Here is a 20,273-nt window from a genome sequence, read left to right as displayed (position 1 = left end):
AATCATTGTGTACGGTTCGGTCACTCGTTATGGTCCGTGAACCAGTTACTAGCGCAAAAGGTGAAAATAATGGCGATCGTCACGTTGTCTGTGCGTTTTTTTTTTACAGCTAAGAAACAAGCTCAACTTTGACGAGGAGAGAAAAATCGCCGGCACCACGTGGGCGGAAACCACCAAACCGTGAATGTGCCCACGCGCGCCTTCCGGCCCACGCGTTTTCAAGCACGGTAGCCACCGCAGCCTGTTCCATCGAGAATCGGGATTAAATACGACCGTGGATCTCCCTCGCTTTCGGTCAGTAAAACTCGAGAGGCCAATAAGATTCGGGAGACCGATAGCGAGACAAATCCGATAAATTCGGCATAACTGACAGGAATCACTGTCTCTCTTTTTTTTCTTCTTCTTCTTGTTCTTCTTCTTGCGCAACTGTTTGGCAATATTCGTAGACGTTGACATGTCGGAATGTGTTTTCTGATTGGTTGATTTGTTTGCTTCTGTTGCTATTTATGTCCCATAGCTGATCTCAATTTGCATTAAATTATACGTTGGAACGTGTGTGTTCGAATATACTTTTTACTTGTTTATTTATTTATTTAAATTCTGACGGCCTATTATAAAAGAAAAGAGATAAAGCACGTGTGTCTTGACGAGATCTAATCATATAAAATTGACCGTATTTGTTTCACTGGAAATTGGCACATTTTTTTAGGAGTGTAATAATAAATATGTATTATTTATGTTTCACATAAATTGTATACAAATTTATACACAATTATCTCTGTTCATATTTATGGAGCAACTTGTAGCTGAATAATTGGACTAATTTAATATTTTTTATGAGTGTAATAATAAATATGTATTATACATGTTCACATTAATTGTATACGTATCTACAAACAATTATCTCTGTTCATATTTCTGGAGCAACCTGTAGCTGAATAATTTTCTAGAGAAAAAAGAAAAGTGAAAATGTCAACTTTCAAACAAACTATGTACAATTCCAACAATATCCAAGAACGAGTAAACATATCATTGGTCAAGTGACTCTTATCGTTCCTACCTCTCGCGTGAAATCTCCAAAGTGAGCCAACTTCCAAGCCATTTTCAGAAATAACGAAATTCCGACGCGAGCCCGCAACAAGAGAAAAAATATCCGTACACAAATCGGCAGCCTGTTCCACGTCCCTCCGGTAGGACGAGAAAACCACATTTCGTTATACACGAACCACCATCGATCCGCTTCTAATTTCCTTTCGCCCACACCCTCAGCCACTCGATCCATCATAACGGTGCTCCATTGAAATTCAACAATCGAATGAATTTCGCGGGTTTCGCCGATGGGAATTAGGAGGCGCGCCGATACATCTTTGCTTTTTTTCAGGTGGTGGTAGCGCTGCTGCTGGCCGATACATCATCGGATAGAGACAGGCTCCTGAATGAAGGGGGGGAAGAGGGACCGAGAGAGGAGGAAGGGGGGAGGGGAAGAAAATGGAGAGGAAAAGAAAGAAAAGGAAACGACGAGGAAGGAAAAGAGAAGAGGAGAAGGTGGAGGGCGACAGAGGACGAAGAGGAGAAGAAAGGAAGGACGAAGGAGGCGTAGAACGGAACGAGAGGAGACAGGTACCAATAACGAAGCCCGCTCCAAATTCGGTAGCCGAAAATTAAACCGAGAAGGGTTCCTCGGTTGTGTCTAGACCTAGACCCTCCGGTCAAATCGTAGCAAATTATACCGTCGGCTCCATCCGCATATTTTACCAACCATAAATATTAATCCACCTCTCTCTCTCTCTCTCTCTCTCTCTTTCTCTCTCTCGTGTGTAGTCACCTTCTCGTGGTGAGACCTTGTGGTAATTGATATCTTTTTACAAACTTTAATGTATGTAAAACGAGGTAAGAACTACGCAACCTACAGTTCAGTTTAGACGGTGCAAACATTTTTCTTTCTCTATTTCACGATATAAACTGGACAATAGGAACAATAAAGCTGATAAGCAAACTATTAGAAACCCTATTAGAATCCAATATTCTTCTGACACGAAACATTCAACCAGAAGATCCTTATCGTTCCCGAAATATTCCCGCTTGAAATTCTTTCGAGAAAGGTATGCATCAGGAGATATGCTCCACTTGGTGTCTAGTCATGCCATCTCCTCGATTGTTATATGCTCCTGATACAAAATTCGAAATTTCAGCTAGAAATAACCTCCGGTTTTCGAGATATTACGGCTTGAAATTTTTTCAAAAAAGCAGTGTATCAGGAGTAACGCAGTGGGCGGGGCCTTGTCGTGCCACCTCCTCGATTGTCATATGCTCCTGATACAAAATTCGAAATTTCAACTAGAAATAACTTCTGGTTTTCGAGATATTTCGGCTTGAAATTTTTTCAATAAAGCAATGTATCAGGAGCAACGCAGTGGACAGGGCCTTGTCGTGCCACCTCCTCGATTGTCATATGTTCCTGATACAAAAATCGAAATTTCAGCTAGAAATAACTTCTGGTTTTCGAGATATTCCCACTTGAATTTCAGCAGAAATACCTTTGTAACAGGAGTAACGCAGTGGACGGGGCCTTGTCGTGCCACTTCCTCGATTGTCATATGCTCCTGATACAAAATTCGAAATTTCAGCTAGATATAACCTCCGGTTTTCGAGATATTTCGGCTTGAAATTTTTTCGAATAAGCAATGTATCAGGAGCAACGCAGTGGGCAGGATCTTGTCGTGCCACCTCCTCGATTGTCATATGCTCCTGATACAAAACTGGGAGTTTCAGCGTGAAATAACCTCTGGTTTTCGAGATATTCCGGTTTGAATTTCGAAAAAGCAGTGTATCAGGAGTACCGCTGCAGGCTCTCTCTCTCTCTCTCTCTCTCTCTCTCTCTCTCTCTTCCCTCTGTTCCACGTCGGCCCGGTCTTTCGATTTTTTTTCGCGTTTCTTCTTCCCACTTCGTCATTCTGTCCTTTGATTGGTTACTTCTACCACGTACAGCTAGGGACGGGATCAAATACAAATATCATACTTATAAATCCGAATTGTAGTTTGACGTCTGAGCTTCGTTTCGTGAGTTTCGAACGCTAATCATTTGAATACGAAAATCAGTTTTTCACTGATCATATATGTTCGTTTGTACGAGCGATTTAAATGAATATTAATTTAAAATGAACGTATGCATTTAAAATAATTAAGTGTATAGTATAATTATATTGAAATTAATAATAAATATAAGTAATAATTTAATAATAAAGTGTATAGTATAATTATATTGAAATTAATAATAATTTAGTAATAAATAATAAAATTAATAATAAATATAATATAATAATATATAAAATTAATAATAAATATAAAATAATTCGTTTTACAAGCATGAATGAATACACATGTAATGTACAGTATAACACAGATAGATATAACACAATTCAGATAAATATATAATCTACAAATAATACATATGAATACGAATCTTACAAACATCGAACTACTTATGAATATTTTTGAAACTTGCAGATACTTATCCTAGAGTTTAGAAGACCCACAAGCTTTCGAAAATGCACTTTTAAATCGTTCGATTTTTGTAAAATTCAAAACTTTCACAAATAACACCGAAATCTTGTAAATCATTAAAGTTAAACAAAGAGAAACCCAAAGATCGAGCATGAAGTTAGTACCACTTTGTAACTCGTTTCAAATGAGATTTCTTTCTTTTCAATTCTCTCACATATGCACACACAAAGGTGAGATATTACTATATAACCTCAGATCTGTATTCACATCGATACAACAGAGAAACATGTTCCATAGTTGAAAGTAACATTGGAAATATTTATAAAGGGTTTGAATCCAATGACTGAAGGTTCAAATCTTCTTTTGAGGCATTCGATCCCATCTCTACTTAGTACGAGACACACAGACGTTTGCTGGATGGCCCGCGAGTACAGTCGCCGCTAAAATCGAAAGTCCAGGACAAACACACCGGGGAATTTGCATATATTGCACGATAGAGACAGACCACTATAGGCTCGTCTGTATCGTATTGGTTATACGAGTAATATCAACTACCAGGTAACATGAATGATATTGAAGCTCTAGCAGGTGCGGCTGGCTCAGGTTGATTATTGGACCGCGATATCTCCTTGTCCATCGAAGAACTTTGACTTGTTTTATTTCTGGTTTTTTCTTTTATTTTGAAGATACTAGAATTGTGATTACACGAAGGAAATTTTATCTGTTCTTTCCTTTTTTTTTTTTCTTGTTTCTGTTTCTGTATAATTCCTTCCCTTTGAAATTTGATTTTCACCTCTCGACACTTTGATTAAGTTAAGAGGCTGCTTCGTCAAGTTAGAGAAAATGTCTTACAGTTAAGAAGAGGTCAACGCGAGAGATTTCTCACAATTGGAGAGAAACACTTTGTCGTAATAATAGAAAAGTGGTACAATTAAAAGATAGTCGAGAAATTAACTCGTTTCATTTGCGATCCTCTTCGATCAATTTATATCATCGAAGTCTCTATTTTAATATTCGGAGTTGCTGAAGAAAATTCTAAAAATTCGTTACATCATTACGTCTTCTATAATCCCATTATAGAAACTAATTATAGAAATTGTAGAAGCTAAACTCTTGTCCTAGGGGCAAGATTCACTGTCTTTTCTCGTTACCTTATTGTTATTATTTTTTGAATAATAAATATTCAGAGATGTTAAATCTCGAATAATAATAATAATACTACAATCGGATAAACAAACTTCAAACTATGTTTACATGATGCGATGAATTATTGTTTCGTCCTTAATGGCTAAGAAATCAAACTACGCGAATGAAATGAAATTCAATTAAATGCGAACGTATAATTAGCCAGAGGAAGGTCAAATCAAAAATGAAACGTCACGTTGTCTCTACGGATTAATGGATTAATTTCTGGCTCAATTTCTCCGCAATGGAACAACAATGGAAGACAGTTGAGTGAACAATCTCAACGAGGTGAATCAATACACGCTCGTAGACAACGAAACAGCAATTTTCTGCTAATGACGGGGACCAACGAGGAGCGACTTGAGCAGGTTCGATAAAACCGAAGCAAACACCATGAAATTGATTATATAGTTGCATCTAACATGGTTAGAATGGCTTCTTCGGAACGTATTGTTGACGTTGACTACTGCCGTTACTCGGCGCCTGGCACGTTGCCACTTTGTGCGAGCCATCGCGATCTCAGGGAGAATGGTAATCGCCCGCTCGTAAGTATTTCTACACCATGTTCCACTGTGTGTAACGCGTGTACACACGCACCGATAAATCTTCCCCATTAGTAACCAACGCCATATATCACTTGCTTACTGCCTTCTATTTCAAAACAACATCTGAATTATTCTCCTTTTTCTTTTTTTTTTCTTGTTTTTTTTTTTTACGAAAAGAACGAATTTTGGAAAGAAAATGCGGAAGTGTCATGTCTGTACTTTTAAATGTCAATGGTTTCGGTACGGTTAAAAGTGAAAAGGAAATCGTGGTCTCGTGGAATTTACAAATTCGAAATTCTAAATTCTAAATTTTTCGAATCGAAGATTAAACAAGTGCAAATTGTGTATAGAATTAAAACAATTCCTTGGTCTCGAAATCGTCAATTCGAATGAATTTTACAAATAAAACGTAAGCCCTGTATAAGTCAACGCCTCTTAACCTCTTGCGCTGGAACGACGTGCCACGCAAGAGAATATTTTCCCCCAAAATTGCATTATTTTCTCAGCATTTAAGTATATTTAAGTATAATCCAGGTAAAACAAACAATTTATTACTTCGCAGTAATTTCGATCCAGTGATCTATCATATTTAATTTATTACTTCGCAATAATTTCTATCCAGTGATCTATCATATTCGTATTCTCAGTATTTAAGTATATTTAAGTATAACCCAGGCAAAACAAACAATTTATTACTTCGCAATAATTTCTATCCAGCGATATCTATCATACCGACGAGTTCAGAAATAAAGCGACGAATTGATTGTATATAACGGTTCGGTCACTCGTTATGGTCCGCAATCGGTTGCCAGCGCAAGTGATTAAAGAAATCGAAGAATTTCTACGTTCAATGCTAAAAATAAATGCAGCAAATTTTCCAGAACTCGAAGGAAATCCTCGACTCATCGCAATTCTTCATAATCGTGTCGCGCCGTGCTCGACAATAAAATGAATGAAAAAAATTTTAAAAAAAATCAATCGAGCGTAAAAATTTCAGGTCAAAAAAAAAAAGAAAAAAAATAAAAGGAAAGAGACGCGTATTACACACTTGTCAATCATAGTCATACCTTCTCGCGTCTACCTGAAAATTTCGTTTAAAATGCCATTCCTTAATCGCAGGAAGATATATATACATATGTATAATACATAGTCACGGGTATAAAGTTGGAATGTAGAAAGCGGCGATAGGGGAGGAGTCCAGTTTTAATAGCCGAGGACGGCTACAGAAAATCCTCGCAGTCGATGTTCCTTCGAGATAAGCACGTAGTCCGGTAGCCCGGTTTTACCGGGCCAGTATTTATTGGTTATTGGTGTGGACCGTCATTAGCGAAACGGGGGTCCCACCGCTCCGAGCAGATACGAAGATATCGCACGAGGCGGCACTCTCTGTTTCCTTCTCTCCCTTTTTGTCTCTCTCTTTCTTTCTCTCTCTCTCTCTCTCTCTCTCTCGTGCACTCACTGTGAGAGAACCCTTCGATCCGTAATTTCCACCGGTTCAACTCCCTGCTGTTCGCCGATCGAACGCGTTGCACGCTTGTTGACAAATTCCTGCGGTTCTGAACGAATGGGCCAACAGACTTATCCACCGTTGAAATCGTCGGGATTGTTTTCGAAACGAAAGGAAAGAACGGGGACGACTGCCACGCGATCGAAGGATATTCGAATTGGAAACGATCGAGTAAAGATCCGGAATACTAAAGATGGCCCTTCTTTACTTGTTTCCGCAAGTTTTAATCTTTTTTTTTTTTTTTTTTTTTTCTATTTCACGCCGATCTCTCTGACAGAGATTGTAGAATCGTACCGGTCACTGTTAATTTTGCCAACGTCCATTCATGTTCCGGTAACTAATTACGCGAAACTGAAGAAATATATAATATATAAATATATAAAAGCACAAATGTATTTGTATATTTTCCAGTCTAGACCAGAGGGATTTAGTTTCGCAAAAGTTTATAGAAACAAACAAAATCGTTTGAACGCAGGAACTTAAATATAAACCTTCTACGCAAAATACAAGTTATTGCCACTGGCAGTAAACAGCGATGAAAGACAACTCAGAAGTATACTTTACGCGTCATCTTCTTACTTCGCTCGTACAATCAAGCGCACGAAATGTCGAAAATATCATTCACCCCTTGCGCTGGCAACTGGTTTGCGGACCATAACGAGCGACCAAACCGCACACAAATAATTCGAACGCTTTCTATTCGAACTCTATTCGATTATTATACGATATCACTGGATAGAAATTATTAAGAAGTAACAAATTTATCAATTGTTTCGCCTGGGGTTACATTTAAATACACATGAAACTGAGAAAACGTTGCAAATGTTTGGGACAGAAAATGTTGTCGACGTGCGTGGCGACGCACGTGATTTTCAGAGCAAGAGGTTAAACAGCAATGAAGAGACAATTGGGAACGGCAGAGGGCTGGCCGTGGTGATAGAAGCAAAAGCAACAGACACCGAATGGTCCGTGGTGGCGACGACGAGTTGCCGGGTTATATTGCGAAGCTACTCGTCTTGAAGTGGACTGCCGTTGTACGCTCGTTTAGCGCTACCCTCGGGGCAAAACCGCAGCCGCCATCGTGCACCCGCGGATGGAAATGCTAATTTGACCGAGGCGAGGGCCTTCTACGCACGCCCTCCCCCTTTCGCCGCGAGCGTGCTCGCTTCTTTTGCTCTTAAATCGTCTTTCTCTCGATTCCTCGCAGCGAGACGTACCGTTCCAGCTCTTCTCGGCCCAGTCGCATATATATATATACATATATATATGTGTGTGTGTATGTAAAAATACACTCTATGCGTGTATAATCCACACGTTTCGTAGCTCGCTCGTTGCGTAACATAAATTCAGAAATTACCGTGATATCCCAAGGTTTCGTGTGGTGGTACGAAAGAAAGGAGTCAGAGTCCTCTCCTCCTTTTCCCTCTTCGTCTTCTTTCAGAAACGATCGACATCGACGTTACCGATGTATCTGCGTACATGTGTCTTTCTCCCTTTTTTTTTTTTTTTTCCTTTTAAATTTTATTTCCTTCGAAGGAGAGAATCGTTGGAGATTATTTAGGCACGTTGAATGGGAATTAACGATTATCGTCCGGCCGGAGGACCCATTGCTTCGTAAATTTCTTCGTATGTAACGCGGAAATTAAATGTTCTTGTTTGCACTCGGTAGTTTAGGGGACATTCGGTTTTGCATTTTTGCGAACGGCCCCTGGTGATTGATGAGGCCGATGGTATTTTACTTGAACGATGATGGTGAATTTTTTTGATTCTGTTTCTTCTTTCTTTTTTCTTTTTTTTTTTTTTGCAGCGACGAGCGAATATGCGAGAATATGTTTTGTTGATAAAGAAGTAACGTAAGCATATTTCAACCTGTCAGATAGTAGTAATACTATAATAGTAATTTTATCAAAGAACACGAATTAATAATTAGACGTAAGAGTCACAATATTTCTAAGTAGAATCTCATCAAATCTACTTGTTAAAAGCCATGACAATTGTGCATTTTATTACTGTATTTTAATGATTTTATCAACATCTGAAGTACTTTCTATTAAAAAATATCATTCATTTCGTAAAATTCAAAGAATAACAACTCATACAGAAAGAAAAGAATATCACATAACTGGAGAGCCAAATTATGTAACAGTGTTACTACAATGCTAGTATTATCCGACAATAATAACTTGCGATTAAATCACTCGATTTAATTTGATTACCAATCTCTATAAATGAAATGAAATTGAAAATAAAATTTTATTAGTGTAACATTGCTGACTGAATTTATCAATTAAATAAAACAGACTTTTCCTCGCGTATCGAGGAACCTGTCTCATTTGCACATGCTTGCACAATAATGCTGGAACGTATCAGATTTAGTCGACTGCACATCCAATACACGTCTGAATCATCTAAACTTGTGAATTCCTGAAGTATGCATTATACAACAGACCTCGGTCAAGCTTCAATCACGTTCATCATATAATTCGCGATTCCTATCCTTGCACTCTGTTACGATGCAATAATACGTTTAACCAATTAATTCTGAAAAATTATCCTCAAAGTAAGAAACAATGACCTCGACATATGATTGTTTTATCTTGAGAATCTTATTTCCAGAAATTATTTTAATAGAAATAATTTAATTAGTTTACCAGGAAATACTTTTGACGATATTTTGACGATTATAATTGTGAAAAGTCTGGTACTTACGTATGTATGAGAATTCCGCCAGTTTTTCGGCGCGTATTTGGTTAATTTATTCTCGTGATCGACGAACAGATACTCGCCGTCTGAAACATTGAAAAATAATGATTAATGGGCCATCCTCGTGCATCAGTCATGTGCTCCCGATTTGTTGAAAATGATATTTTCAAATTACTTTTGAAATATTTGAACCATTTCAAAGAATTTTTGTTGGACGAAAAATTCATATTGTACCTGCGTGTAGATGTACCAACACTTCTCGATACTTACGTATCAATCATACAAAAATTTACCTTTGTTAATGAATCAATCTCAAGATTTACTTCACCGTAAATTCAGTTTACTACAAAAAACATACGTACTTGACAATTAAGAAAAATTACTGGAATAAATTTTCTCGAAAACGAAGCTGCGGATAAAAAAAAAAAAAAGAGGAAAGTTCGTTATTTAAGACTTCTTTTCAACCTTCCTCTACAAATACAACAAAGCGAAATCCTTTGAAAATTATCGGCAAACGGTTGTCAAAGTTTCTGAAAACTTTTGGCGGCTACCAACAGGGCAGTTGACAAATTAATTTTATCGGTAGCGATCGGTGTTCGTTTATTATAATACGCGGAGCAAATACGCGGCTGGCCGGTGGGGAAGCAGGCTAGCGGGCCCGCGACATTCGTGGACTTGGATCGGGCCAAATGGGCCCGTACAAGGGCCGCACATACGCGTCCACGGTGCCCCGATATGGTCGTTGGCGTGGAGCCCGGAGACCCATTCTCCTCGCTCGACTTTTTGCACGGCTGATGGCCCGAAATGCCGATACCCCTAAACGAGCGAAACAATGAAAGAGCTTGTCGGCGAGAAGATGTTCGTGAATGAGAGGGCCCCCAAACCTGTCCTGCCCACATGGGGCCAGACACTCGGCTCGCAGACCCTCATGGCGCGACAACGCGACGCGCTTTCCGAACTGGAACTCGATCTGGACTCGACCTGGACACTCGGGAGGGGACCCCCTTTGCGCGCCACCATCATACGCTAGGCGCTAAGTCGCGTTTACGTTTGTTTATTGCTACCGAACGAAAAAGTATCGCTACAATCCTCGTATTTCCGATATCAAGTCAAATTTCTCAGTCAGAATGACACAGGTCAGTATAAAAGCAGCCTCCAAGCCTTCCTCTATGAATAAAACAAGAAACGGGATCCTTTGAAAATTATCCGCAACGATTGTCAAAGTTTCTGAAAACGTTTCTGCCAACTGGTCACTGTTTTTCCAAAGAAACGAGCATTCTGAAGAGTCAAATACCTTATGTCGCTTTTGAAATTTAAACACTGCAAACGCTAGTTAACAATTTACCCTCCTATCTGTCAAGGAATGTTTGATAGACTGTATCCACATATGGTGGATTTTTAGAGTTCCGAATGATTTTTGGTACTGTCAAATACCTGATCTTACGTCACTTTTGAAATTTAAACGCTGCAAACGCTAGTCTGCAGAATTAACAATTCACCCTCCTATCTGTCAAAGAATATTTGATAGAATGTAATTCAATTGGTGAACTGACTGAGAAAATGAAAAATTGGTAATATATATGGTGGGTTTCTAGAGTCCCGAATGATTTTTGGTACTGTCAAATACCTGATCTTACGTCACTTTTGAAATTTGAACGCTGCAAACGCTAGTCTGCAGAATTAACGATTCACCCTCCTATCTGTCAAAGAATATTTGATAGAATGTAATTCAATTGGTCGACTGACTGAGAAAATGAAAAATTGATAATATATATGGTGGGTTTCTAGAGTTCCGAATGATTTTTGGTACTGTCAAATACCTGATCTTACGTCACTTTTGAAATTTGAACGCTGCAAACGCTAGTCTGCAGAATTAACGATTCACCCTCCTATCTGTCAAAGAATATTTGATAGAATGTAATTCAATTGGTCGACTGACTGAGAAAATGAAAAATTGATAGTTTTATATATATGGTGGATTTTTAGAGTTCCGAATGATTTTTAGTACTGTCAAATACCTGATATTACGTCACTTTTGAAATTTGAACGCTGCAAACGCTAGTCTGCAGAATTAACAATTTACCTTCCTATCTGTCAAAGAATATTTGATAGAATGGTGGACTGACTGAGAAAATGAAAAATTGTTTTATATGTAATAGTAGATTTTTAGAGTTCTGAATAATTCTTAGTATTGTACTTTGAACTTTCCCATATCACTTCGTTTCTCTAATACAAGTTGATAGCTGTAGTTCTAGTCTAGTTCATTGAGAAGTTTTTTGTAAAACGATAAAGTCTAAGGAAAATTGCAGAATACTATTATAGTAATAATTATGTGTGCATAGTACGCAGAAATGAACGAAATGTCTGAGACAATGGGAGCTTTAACCATGCTCGCAAGAAGAAATAAGAATTAAATTTAACATTTATGAAACTTTGTAACCTCATTTTACAAAATACACCCTCGCATCATCCGATAATTATTTGATGAGCGTATTTCAACAAAGTCACCTTTTCTTCTTTCTGTTTTTACAAAATATTCTGAATTATCATTTTTTTTTTTTTCTTTTTTTGGTAAATTCCTCTCTGAAACATTTCTTTCTCTCCGTCATTTCAAAAATAAATAAACAAATAATAAATCTCTCTCCAAAGAAAATTTCTTTCTTCCACTTCGAAATATTCTGCAGTATATAGTTATCACGATTTTCTTTCTAACAAAATCCCCCTCCGGAAACACGAACGTCAACAACATCGATCTCGTTAGAGGTACACGTGCTATCGAGTAATAACCTAAATTCACGAAACGAGACGAAACGATCGACCACTGCTGTTGCTGTCGCGCGCAACGACCGAGACCCTATCGACGACCATCGGGCAGTCTCCAACATGTAATTCGCCGCAACAATCGGTCGTGGGGATGTTACCGTTTCACAGAAGCGTCACGAAACAATTTTCACGGAACGCATAAACGTCGCCGCGACCTATAAAGGATATGCCCGGATAATGTCAGTGACCGAAACTGTTCATCCCGGCTGCCATTATCGGCGGAACCGCAATAAAATATGTTATCGTGACACTGCTTCATCGATAAAACCATAAACCGCATACACGAGTGTACAACATCGTGTACACAGCCAGGACAGCGTTTTGTATATACATATATATATATATATATANTGTGTGTGTGTGTGTGTGTGTGTGTGTGTGTGTGTGTGTGTGTGTGTGTGTGTGTGTGTGTGTGTGTGTGTGTGTGTGTGTATATATAGAGTGTGGAATCATTATAGGTTACGTTTCAAACATCTGCTCCTCAATAAAACTCCAGTCGTGAAGCCGGTCCGGGTAGTGTCGTTCGAACAGCCGCGCCTCGATTCTTCTCTCGGCTCTTTCTCCTTCGCCCTCTCCCCCTTCTTCCCTTCTTCGCTCGCCCCTTCCTCGTCTCATACTCTTTCACCGTCTTTCTCGTTCTATCTTCGCCAAGCATACGTACACACATGCACACTATCTATCCTGCTCTCTTTCTCTTTATATTCTTTCTTTTCTCTCTCGTTTGTTACGTCTTTCCTCCTCTCGTCGCAGCTCTCTCTCTCTCTCTCTCTCTCTCTCTCTCTCTCTCTCTCTCTGTCTGTCTCTCTGTCTCTCTTTTTCACTCTCTCGGTTGTACAGAGCGAAGCAAGTAGGACTGCGAGGATTCTCGGGACACCCTGTATTTAGCATATTTCGATTTGCCCGAGATACACTGAGCCGTCCACCTCGTCGACGTCCGGTGCCACGTGTGGCATGCTGCCTTTCAGACACGAACGAGCGGATCGAGCCACATTCCGCGGTGGAGCCGGCCAAGGATGAAAGAAGAAGAAGGAGCCGGGGGGATGTAATGCACTCTCCTCCGCGGTGAAGAGGCCCAGCCCGAGACCCTCTCTTGGCCGACTTGGTCTCTCCTTTCTGCTTTCCTTTCTGCTGCCTTCTCTCGGCCACCAAGAGAAGAAGAAGGAGGAGGAGGAGAAGAAGAAGAAGAAGAAGAAGAAGAAGAAGAAAGAGAGGAAGAAAAAGAGGAAGAGCAATAGGAAGAAGGAGAATAGACGGGTAAAACGTCCGAGGAGGAAAGAGAAATAAAAGAAACAAGAGGTAGAAGAAGTAGAAGAAGAACAAGGCGAAGGACGAAGTAGGGAAGAAAGATGAAGGAAGAGAAGAGGAAGGTTAGGGCAGACGGGAGAAGAAGGTTGGGGGTGGCGACCTAAGAAGGTCAGAACATCGTATTTCTTGCGGCCGGTCAGCAAGAGAGAGTCAGCAGCGTCATTAAAAAGAAAAGTTCGGTGCCGGGCATTGTGAGGCCGCCCCGAAGAAACCCACGAAAAATATGCATCGAATTACCGTCGTTCGACGTAATCACCTTTCGACTATCTATGGATAAAAAGTCATTTCCTCGCCTGATATTGTCGACACTGACGACTCGTGAAATTAACTCGACAAACGAAAGAAACGACGTGCCGATCGTTTGGCACAACGTTTCCTTCTTCTCGATCTTCGATCGATTGTTAACGATTGTAATCGTGCAGAAGGTTCAAGAAATTGACGCGACTCGACGTTGAATGCTTGACCTACTACTCGTTCGATCGAAACACGTCTAGAACGTTTGAACAGCGTTTAACCCTTCGTGTGCACCCCTCACAAAAATAATCTTCCTCCCTCCAGCAAACATGGTAACCCGTAAGAATGGACAGATAATAATATTATCCCACTTCGCTGTCTCCTTTCCCCTTTCTTCCCAAAGGAACGGCGACTGTCTAGCATTTTGGATCCCCGGAATTCGCACCGGAATCGTTGAGCCACGAGCTAGATGGACGTATCGCGGCGTTCGCCGTTTCGGGGGGCCGAGAAAGTCGTAAGTCAGCTCCGGAGTTCTTTCGTTGTGCGATCTCTCGCTCCGTAGCCGAGGGCACCTGTGTTACCCGAGGTATAACCCGACCATTACCGGGGAATGTTGCCCAAGGGCTAACCCTGGCCCTCGTGTAACCAACCATCGGGGCCCATGGGGTCCACCTTATCCCGCTAGAGATTCCCTCCAGTCACGGAGGGACCAAGCAAGATCTTGCGTCGTTCTATCTTTCTCTTCTCGTCCCGCTTCGCTTTTCATCCTCCTTTTCGTCTGTCTTCGAACCCATTCCTTTCCTCCCTCCCGCCCTCACTCTCTCTTTTTTTTCTCTCTTCGCTATTTTTCCCTGCCTTTCTCCTTCGTTTTTTTTTTTTTTTTTTTTTTTTTTNTTTTTTTGTTTCCTTTTCGTCGACCGCCACGCCCAGAACGAGCATAGGCAACTATGTTTCTGACTACTTTTTCTTCTCTGTGCCGACGCGTTCGCGTAAAGTTCACCGATGATAACGCGTGATTGTACGTGCCACGTACGACTAATCGTTGGGAAAATGGGACTGCATTCTTTCGCGGATGAATGACTGTGCATCCGAGACGCGTTGCTAGAGTTGTCGTTCGAGTCGTGTCTATCGGTTCATTGAAGATCAAGTGGCCCGTGAGGACACATTTCATGGGTAACACATTTGTTGTACAACTTCTTTCATAGCCACGCGTGTCGCAACTGTCGCGAGAGAGATATCTTTGTAAATTACGCAACGACGAGGACTTTTTGGTGGATTTTTACGATATTGTTATTTAACACTCAGCGATGTATTCGTTTAGCTTCTTGCGAGTAACACAAGGTTCGCGTTATTTCGTAATTTCTTTTACTTTTTCTTTAACATTCGTCAAGTAATCGAGGCACCGCGATTAGACACCAAATACTTGCAGGCTTGTTACTAGTTGATTTGCGCCTTTTATTGTGTTAACAAACGTTGCTATTGATTTTTCATTCCAATTCCTTCGATACAATCTTTGTGCAAGCTTTAGTCGTCGGTGGCTTTAGCGTTAAGAAAGTTAAGTCTACTATAAATAATTTTATTGCATTATTAAAGAAGCTGTTGCATGTTGGTATATGCTATCGCTACTGTACACTATACTATCAGTATCTGTACAATACTATCACAACTACATAAATTATCATGGGCTGAACACATTATTCATACGATAATATAACAAAAATCGACTTCGATTAATTAAAAAGGAATGTGCAACGTTGTACAAAAACAATCTTCTCATTGTTTCGAATGTCAGCACATTATACGATATGTGTTTAATCTCATTAGTATACCGAGAATAATTATAATACCTAATTAATCCTTTGCGCTGGCAACTGGTTCACGGACCGTAACGCACGACCAAACAATAATATAATAATTCGTCGCTCTCTTCTTGAACTCGTCGGTTGATTCATCGCTAGATAGCAATCACTAATAGAATTAATAATAAATTTATTATTCTAATCAATCACTAATAAAAGTAATAACAAATTTATTATTCAGGTTTTGCCTGATGTGTTTAAAAAACTGACGAAATATTGCAACGTTGGGACAACAACTTTCTCTCTCGATCGAAAAATGTTATTTCATTAAATAAGGAATATTCCCATCTTCAAATTCCCCTCGCGATCATTGTCACCAGCGACCGCCGCAACCATCATTTTCCACTATGAAAACGGTGGATCGTTCGTGCTAGATGAGCGAGCAACTGACATGGATCGGATTCCATGAAAAAGGGCCGCGGCGTTTCGTCGGACAGGGCAGAAGTGTGTACAAGCCACATCGTGGAAGAGAGAGTTTGCTCTGCTCGTCGTGTAAAAGATAGCGAGTGCGAAGGCAGAGAGAGGCGACCGGGGCCTTCTCTCGGCAATCAGGGGTGATTACGGGTGTAATTACGGTTACGGCGCATTGCTGCGCCACGGAGAGAGGAGAGGGAACATTGTTTCTTTCTGGGAAACCGGCGGGTTTATAGGGATCGTTGCCTTCGCGGTTCGTTTCTTTCCTGTTCTTTTTCTTTTTCTTTTTTCCTTTTTCTTTTTTCTTCTTCTTCTTCTTCTTTTCTTTTCTTCTTGTCGTGGAGCGCGCGCGTTCACGCGCGAATCCTTTTGCAACACGAGCAAGGGCAAACGGCTCTTTTCCATCGATCACTTCCTTCATTTCCTCTCGCTTCGTCCGAGAGGGTTTCCGAGTGGAACTCGCGCCTGTTCTCTCATAGTTATGGCGTTCTCCAAACGACCGATCGGGAGATTTCGCGCGATTTCTAACAGAGATGTTGGTATGGAGTGAGGATAGTGGTAGATCTTAACCATTGAGTAAACTATAGATGTTGTGGATCGCGTTATCTCGTCTGATAAAAATTAGAGTAAGTTGTTTCTGGCATTGTGGCGCACGAAATGGAACAAAAAGTGTACTAAAAAATAAGAAATTGGCGTTGGAAGATAAATAAATGACAATGGAATTTTTATTATATAATTTTATCTCTTTTAATTAAAATTCCAGTATATATAAATTGATGGGTGATTATTAAAGGCTCATGTTGAAGCTTCTTTATTTAAGTTCAATAATTTTAGCTTCAGTAATATTAAAATTAGGAAGATATGGATTATTACGAATTATATATGTAATAGAATTTATATTTAATAAATTTTACATAAATTTAATGGTTAAACTTATATTATAAGTTAATAATTAATAAATTTTATTAAGATAAAAATAATTTTATATAAAATTCAATAATTATAGGTGAAATTTAAATTATTGATATAATATAAATTTATATATTAAAATATACGAAAATTAAATAATAAACTGAGATTAGATACCCTTTTATATTAATATAAAAAATATTTTTACAATTAAATGTTAAAATAAAGTAATATGGCGGCCTTTTAATCTTCTTACAGACATTTATCGTTCAATTTGATGATTCACGATAAGAAATACTTGAGTTATATTTATGTATTGTTATTACAATTTATAAATAGAAATTATATAAATAAAAATTTTATAAAATTATATTTTAATCGAGATACGCTCTTTCGTTATACATAATCGCATTGAAACTATTTCTTTTTTCTTCTTCTTCTTCTTCTTCTTCTCTCTTTCTTTCAACCTTGGAGATACGAATGTGTGAGGAATTTTTACGGAATGCACGGATGTGTGATTTATAAGGTATCCGTTTGATGGATCGTTTCCCTTACGCGATAAAGAATGAAATTTATATTGTACGTGACTCTTTAAGGGAATACTGTTTTTGAATCTGATAGACGAGCTCGTTTCACTTTCTTTTTTCCCTTTCATTCTCTGCGATGATTATAACTGAAGATGAGTTTCGATGGACGAGGTCCGACGAGTGGTATTCGGCGTTAATCGTTCTCGGCATTCCATCGTCATCTTTCGAGAGGAATGTGTTACATGAATCTCTGATCCATTGTGATAAAATTGTATGTGTAATGATTACTGTGGTGATGCGAGGGAATGATGGATAATATTTAATCAGCGAATGAATGGAAAAGGGATATAAAATGCATGCAACGTGCAAAGATATAGAAAACATTAATATAATAACTATAATATAAATATAACTATAATAACTATAATATAAATAACTATAATATAAATATAACATAATTATATAAATGTTATGTAATTTATACAATATAAATTTACACGTCGTTAAGAAAACGAAAAGAAAAATTTGTCTTTAAAGAAATTGGGTAACTTGTGCTTCAGAAATGTAATAATAAATAAATATCGATCAAGAAACCTACATCCATCAGACAAGAAGAAGCAAAATTGGCATCCTATAAAACACGTACTGCATTGCACGAGAAAGAACTGTAATAATCAAGGGGGCCAAGAAGACCGTGCAACAAGCACGGAGTAAATAATCATTTACCGACCACCCCTTAAAATTAGAATTTCTGAATGCTGTTCGATCGCGAGCGATCGTACGATTGATGACAAATTCGTTGTACTCCAAAAGATAGCTCCGAGAGTGGAGGATAGCCCCGGATACGCAATACTCTGGACCAAAATCGTGTCCAGAGTTTCCAGAACGTTATTACACCGGTAACGAAGCGCGGGCCTCGCGCTGCATTACGGAAGATAGATGGAGTTCCGTTGAACGCGGACCCGAGGGGGATAAAATGTTGCTTCCACTAGCACCATCAATACCAAGAGAAGAAAGAGAGAGAGAGAAAGAGAGAGAGAGAGAAAGAGAGAGAGAGAGAAAGAGAGAGAAAGAGAGAAGCGAACGGTGTACCAAGAGCAGCGCCACCAGCACCGGGGCATCACTCCTCCACCGGAGGCCACTATCTGAAGCTCATCGCATATTTCATCCCGATCAAATTATTCCGACCAACAAAACACGCCACGAGTGAGAACGGGCACCGGTGTGCCTTTCGGCAGCCGAACGGAAAGTCGAAACGAGACGAAAGATCGAGATGGCCGCGAGAGTCAGAAAGAGAGAGAGAGAGATTGTGTGGAAGAAAGTAGTCAGAAAAGAAGAAGAAGAAGAAGAAAAAGGGGGAAAGGGTTGAAATGAAATAATGTACAGGAGGAAAGTGAAAAGAGGAAGATTGGTAGCCGATGGATTCATCGATCGGAAAGGGATGAAATCGGGGATAGGAAGATAGAGAAATTTAGCTTTAACCTGTTGCGCTGGGAATGACGTGCCACGCACGTCGAGAACTCTTTGTCCCAAAATTGCAATATTTTCTCGCTCAGTTTTAAGTATATTTAACAAGTATAACCCAGGCAAAGCAAATGATAAATTTATTACTTCGCAATAATTTCTATCCAGTGACATCACATCGGCGAGCTGAAGAAGAAAAAGAAAGCGGCGAATTATCGTATATCGATTCATTGGTCGCTCGTTATGGTCCGCAATCAGTTGCCAGCGGAACGTGGTTAAAAGTGAGAATCAGATCGGGCATCGACACGCATGGGCCAGTGAAGTGCGTAAGAACAATGAAAAATTGCACTTTAAATTACATCTTCGTCGAAGGAAACCACAAACTACGTGCGCGGGTCAGATCGTTGAACACGATCGACAAAATATCGGCAAGCTCGTTTCGTCGCGAACGCGACTGACTTAAAAATCGCGTGCAAAAAAAAAAAAAAAAAAAAAAACGTGCCTTGAAAAATCATCGACGCGGAGATGCTGACGTTGAAGGTTGAAGGAAATCCTATCAGAAAAAAAATGCGAGCCTAGTTGTGAAGTACTCGATCCCATCTCTACGGAGGATGTCTGACTGGTTAACCGATATATCGTGGAGAACCCTAAAACTGCCGGCGCAACACGGGACGAGCCTTCCTGGATGGGTGTACGGTGTTCCTTCTTCTTCATTCGTCCCTCTTACCTTGTCGCGTCGCCGTGGCGTTCAACATGCACGGGGCTTCATTAGCGATCGCGTAATATAAATCAAACGACGACGCGTTTTAATTTATAAAACGCCATTACAGCTTATGAATGACCCATTCATGTGAGAGGCTTCGCTTCGTGGACACGTGTCCCCGTTGTTACGACCACGAGTGCCAGAAAGGGAGAACCGAGGGGAGACGCGGACCAGAGAGAAAGAGAGAGAGGTAAATGGCAAGAGCCCAGGGACCACGAGGTAGAAACGGCAAAAAAGGAAGGAAAGCTCGACGAAGATGAAAGGATGGCCAGGAAAGAGACGAAGGGAAGTGGAGAACGAGCATTCCATCTGCCGATGGAATTTTTCTCCTTTCTTTCCGTTTCTTCTCCTTCCTTTTTTTTTTTTTTCTCGCCGATCGATCGGCACGACCCTACTCTGATCGATCTGCTCTACGATTGTTTGTACGATTGCTACGAAACTCCGCGAGGAGGACGATACACACGTGTATCGTATCAATCGATAGGTGGAACAAAAAGAAAAGAATCGTATCCAAAAAAAAAAAAAAAAAAA

The 20,273-nt window shown here is 39.7% G+C and overlaps 1 protein-coding gene across 2 annotated transcripts in view; it reads right to left on the bottom strand.

The window, feature by feature from the left end:
- The window catches only part of LOC122530430 (protein expanded-like), a 133,074-nt gene that overhangs the window by 19,054 nt on the left and 93,747 nt on the right, over positions 1 to 20,273 (bottom strand). For both annotated transcript variants that reach the window (XM_043657362.1, XM_043657363.1), the window contains exon 5: positions 9,451 to 9,530. In XM_043657362.1, coding sequence (XP_043513297.1) covers positions 9,451 to 9,530 — 80 coding nt within the window. The remainder of the gene's footprint in view (positions 1 to 9,450; positions 9,531 to 20,273) is intronic.

The sequence above is a fragment of the Frieseomelitta varia genome, unplaced genomic scaffold (genome assembly GCF_011392965.1).
Source record: "Frieseomelitta varia isolate USP_RPSP 00005682 unplaced genomic scaffold, Fvar_1.2 scaffold_342, whole genome shotgun sequence".
Classification (NCBI taxonomy): Eukaryota; Metazoa; Arthropoda; class Insecta; order Hymenoptera; family Apidae; genus Frieseomelitta; species Frieseomelitta varia.
The sequence above is the reverse complement of the archived record's forward strand: the minus strand, read 5'-3'. Positions and strand labels throughout refer to the sequence as shown.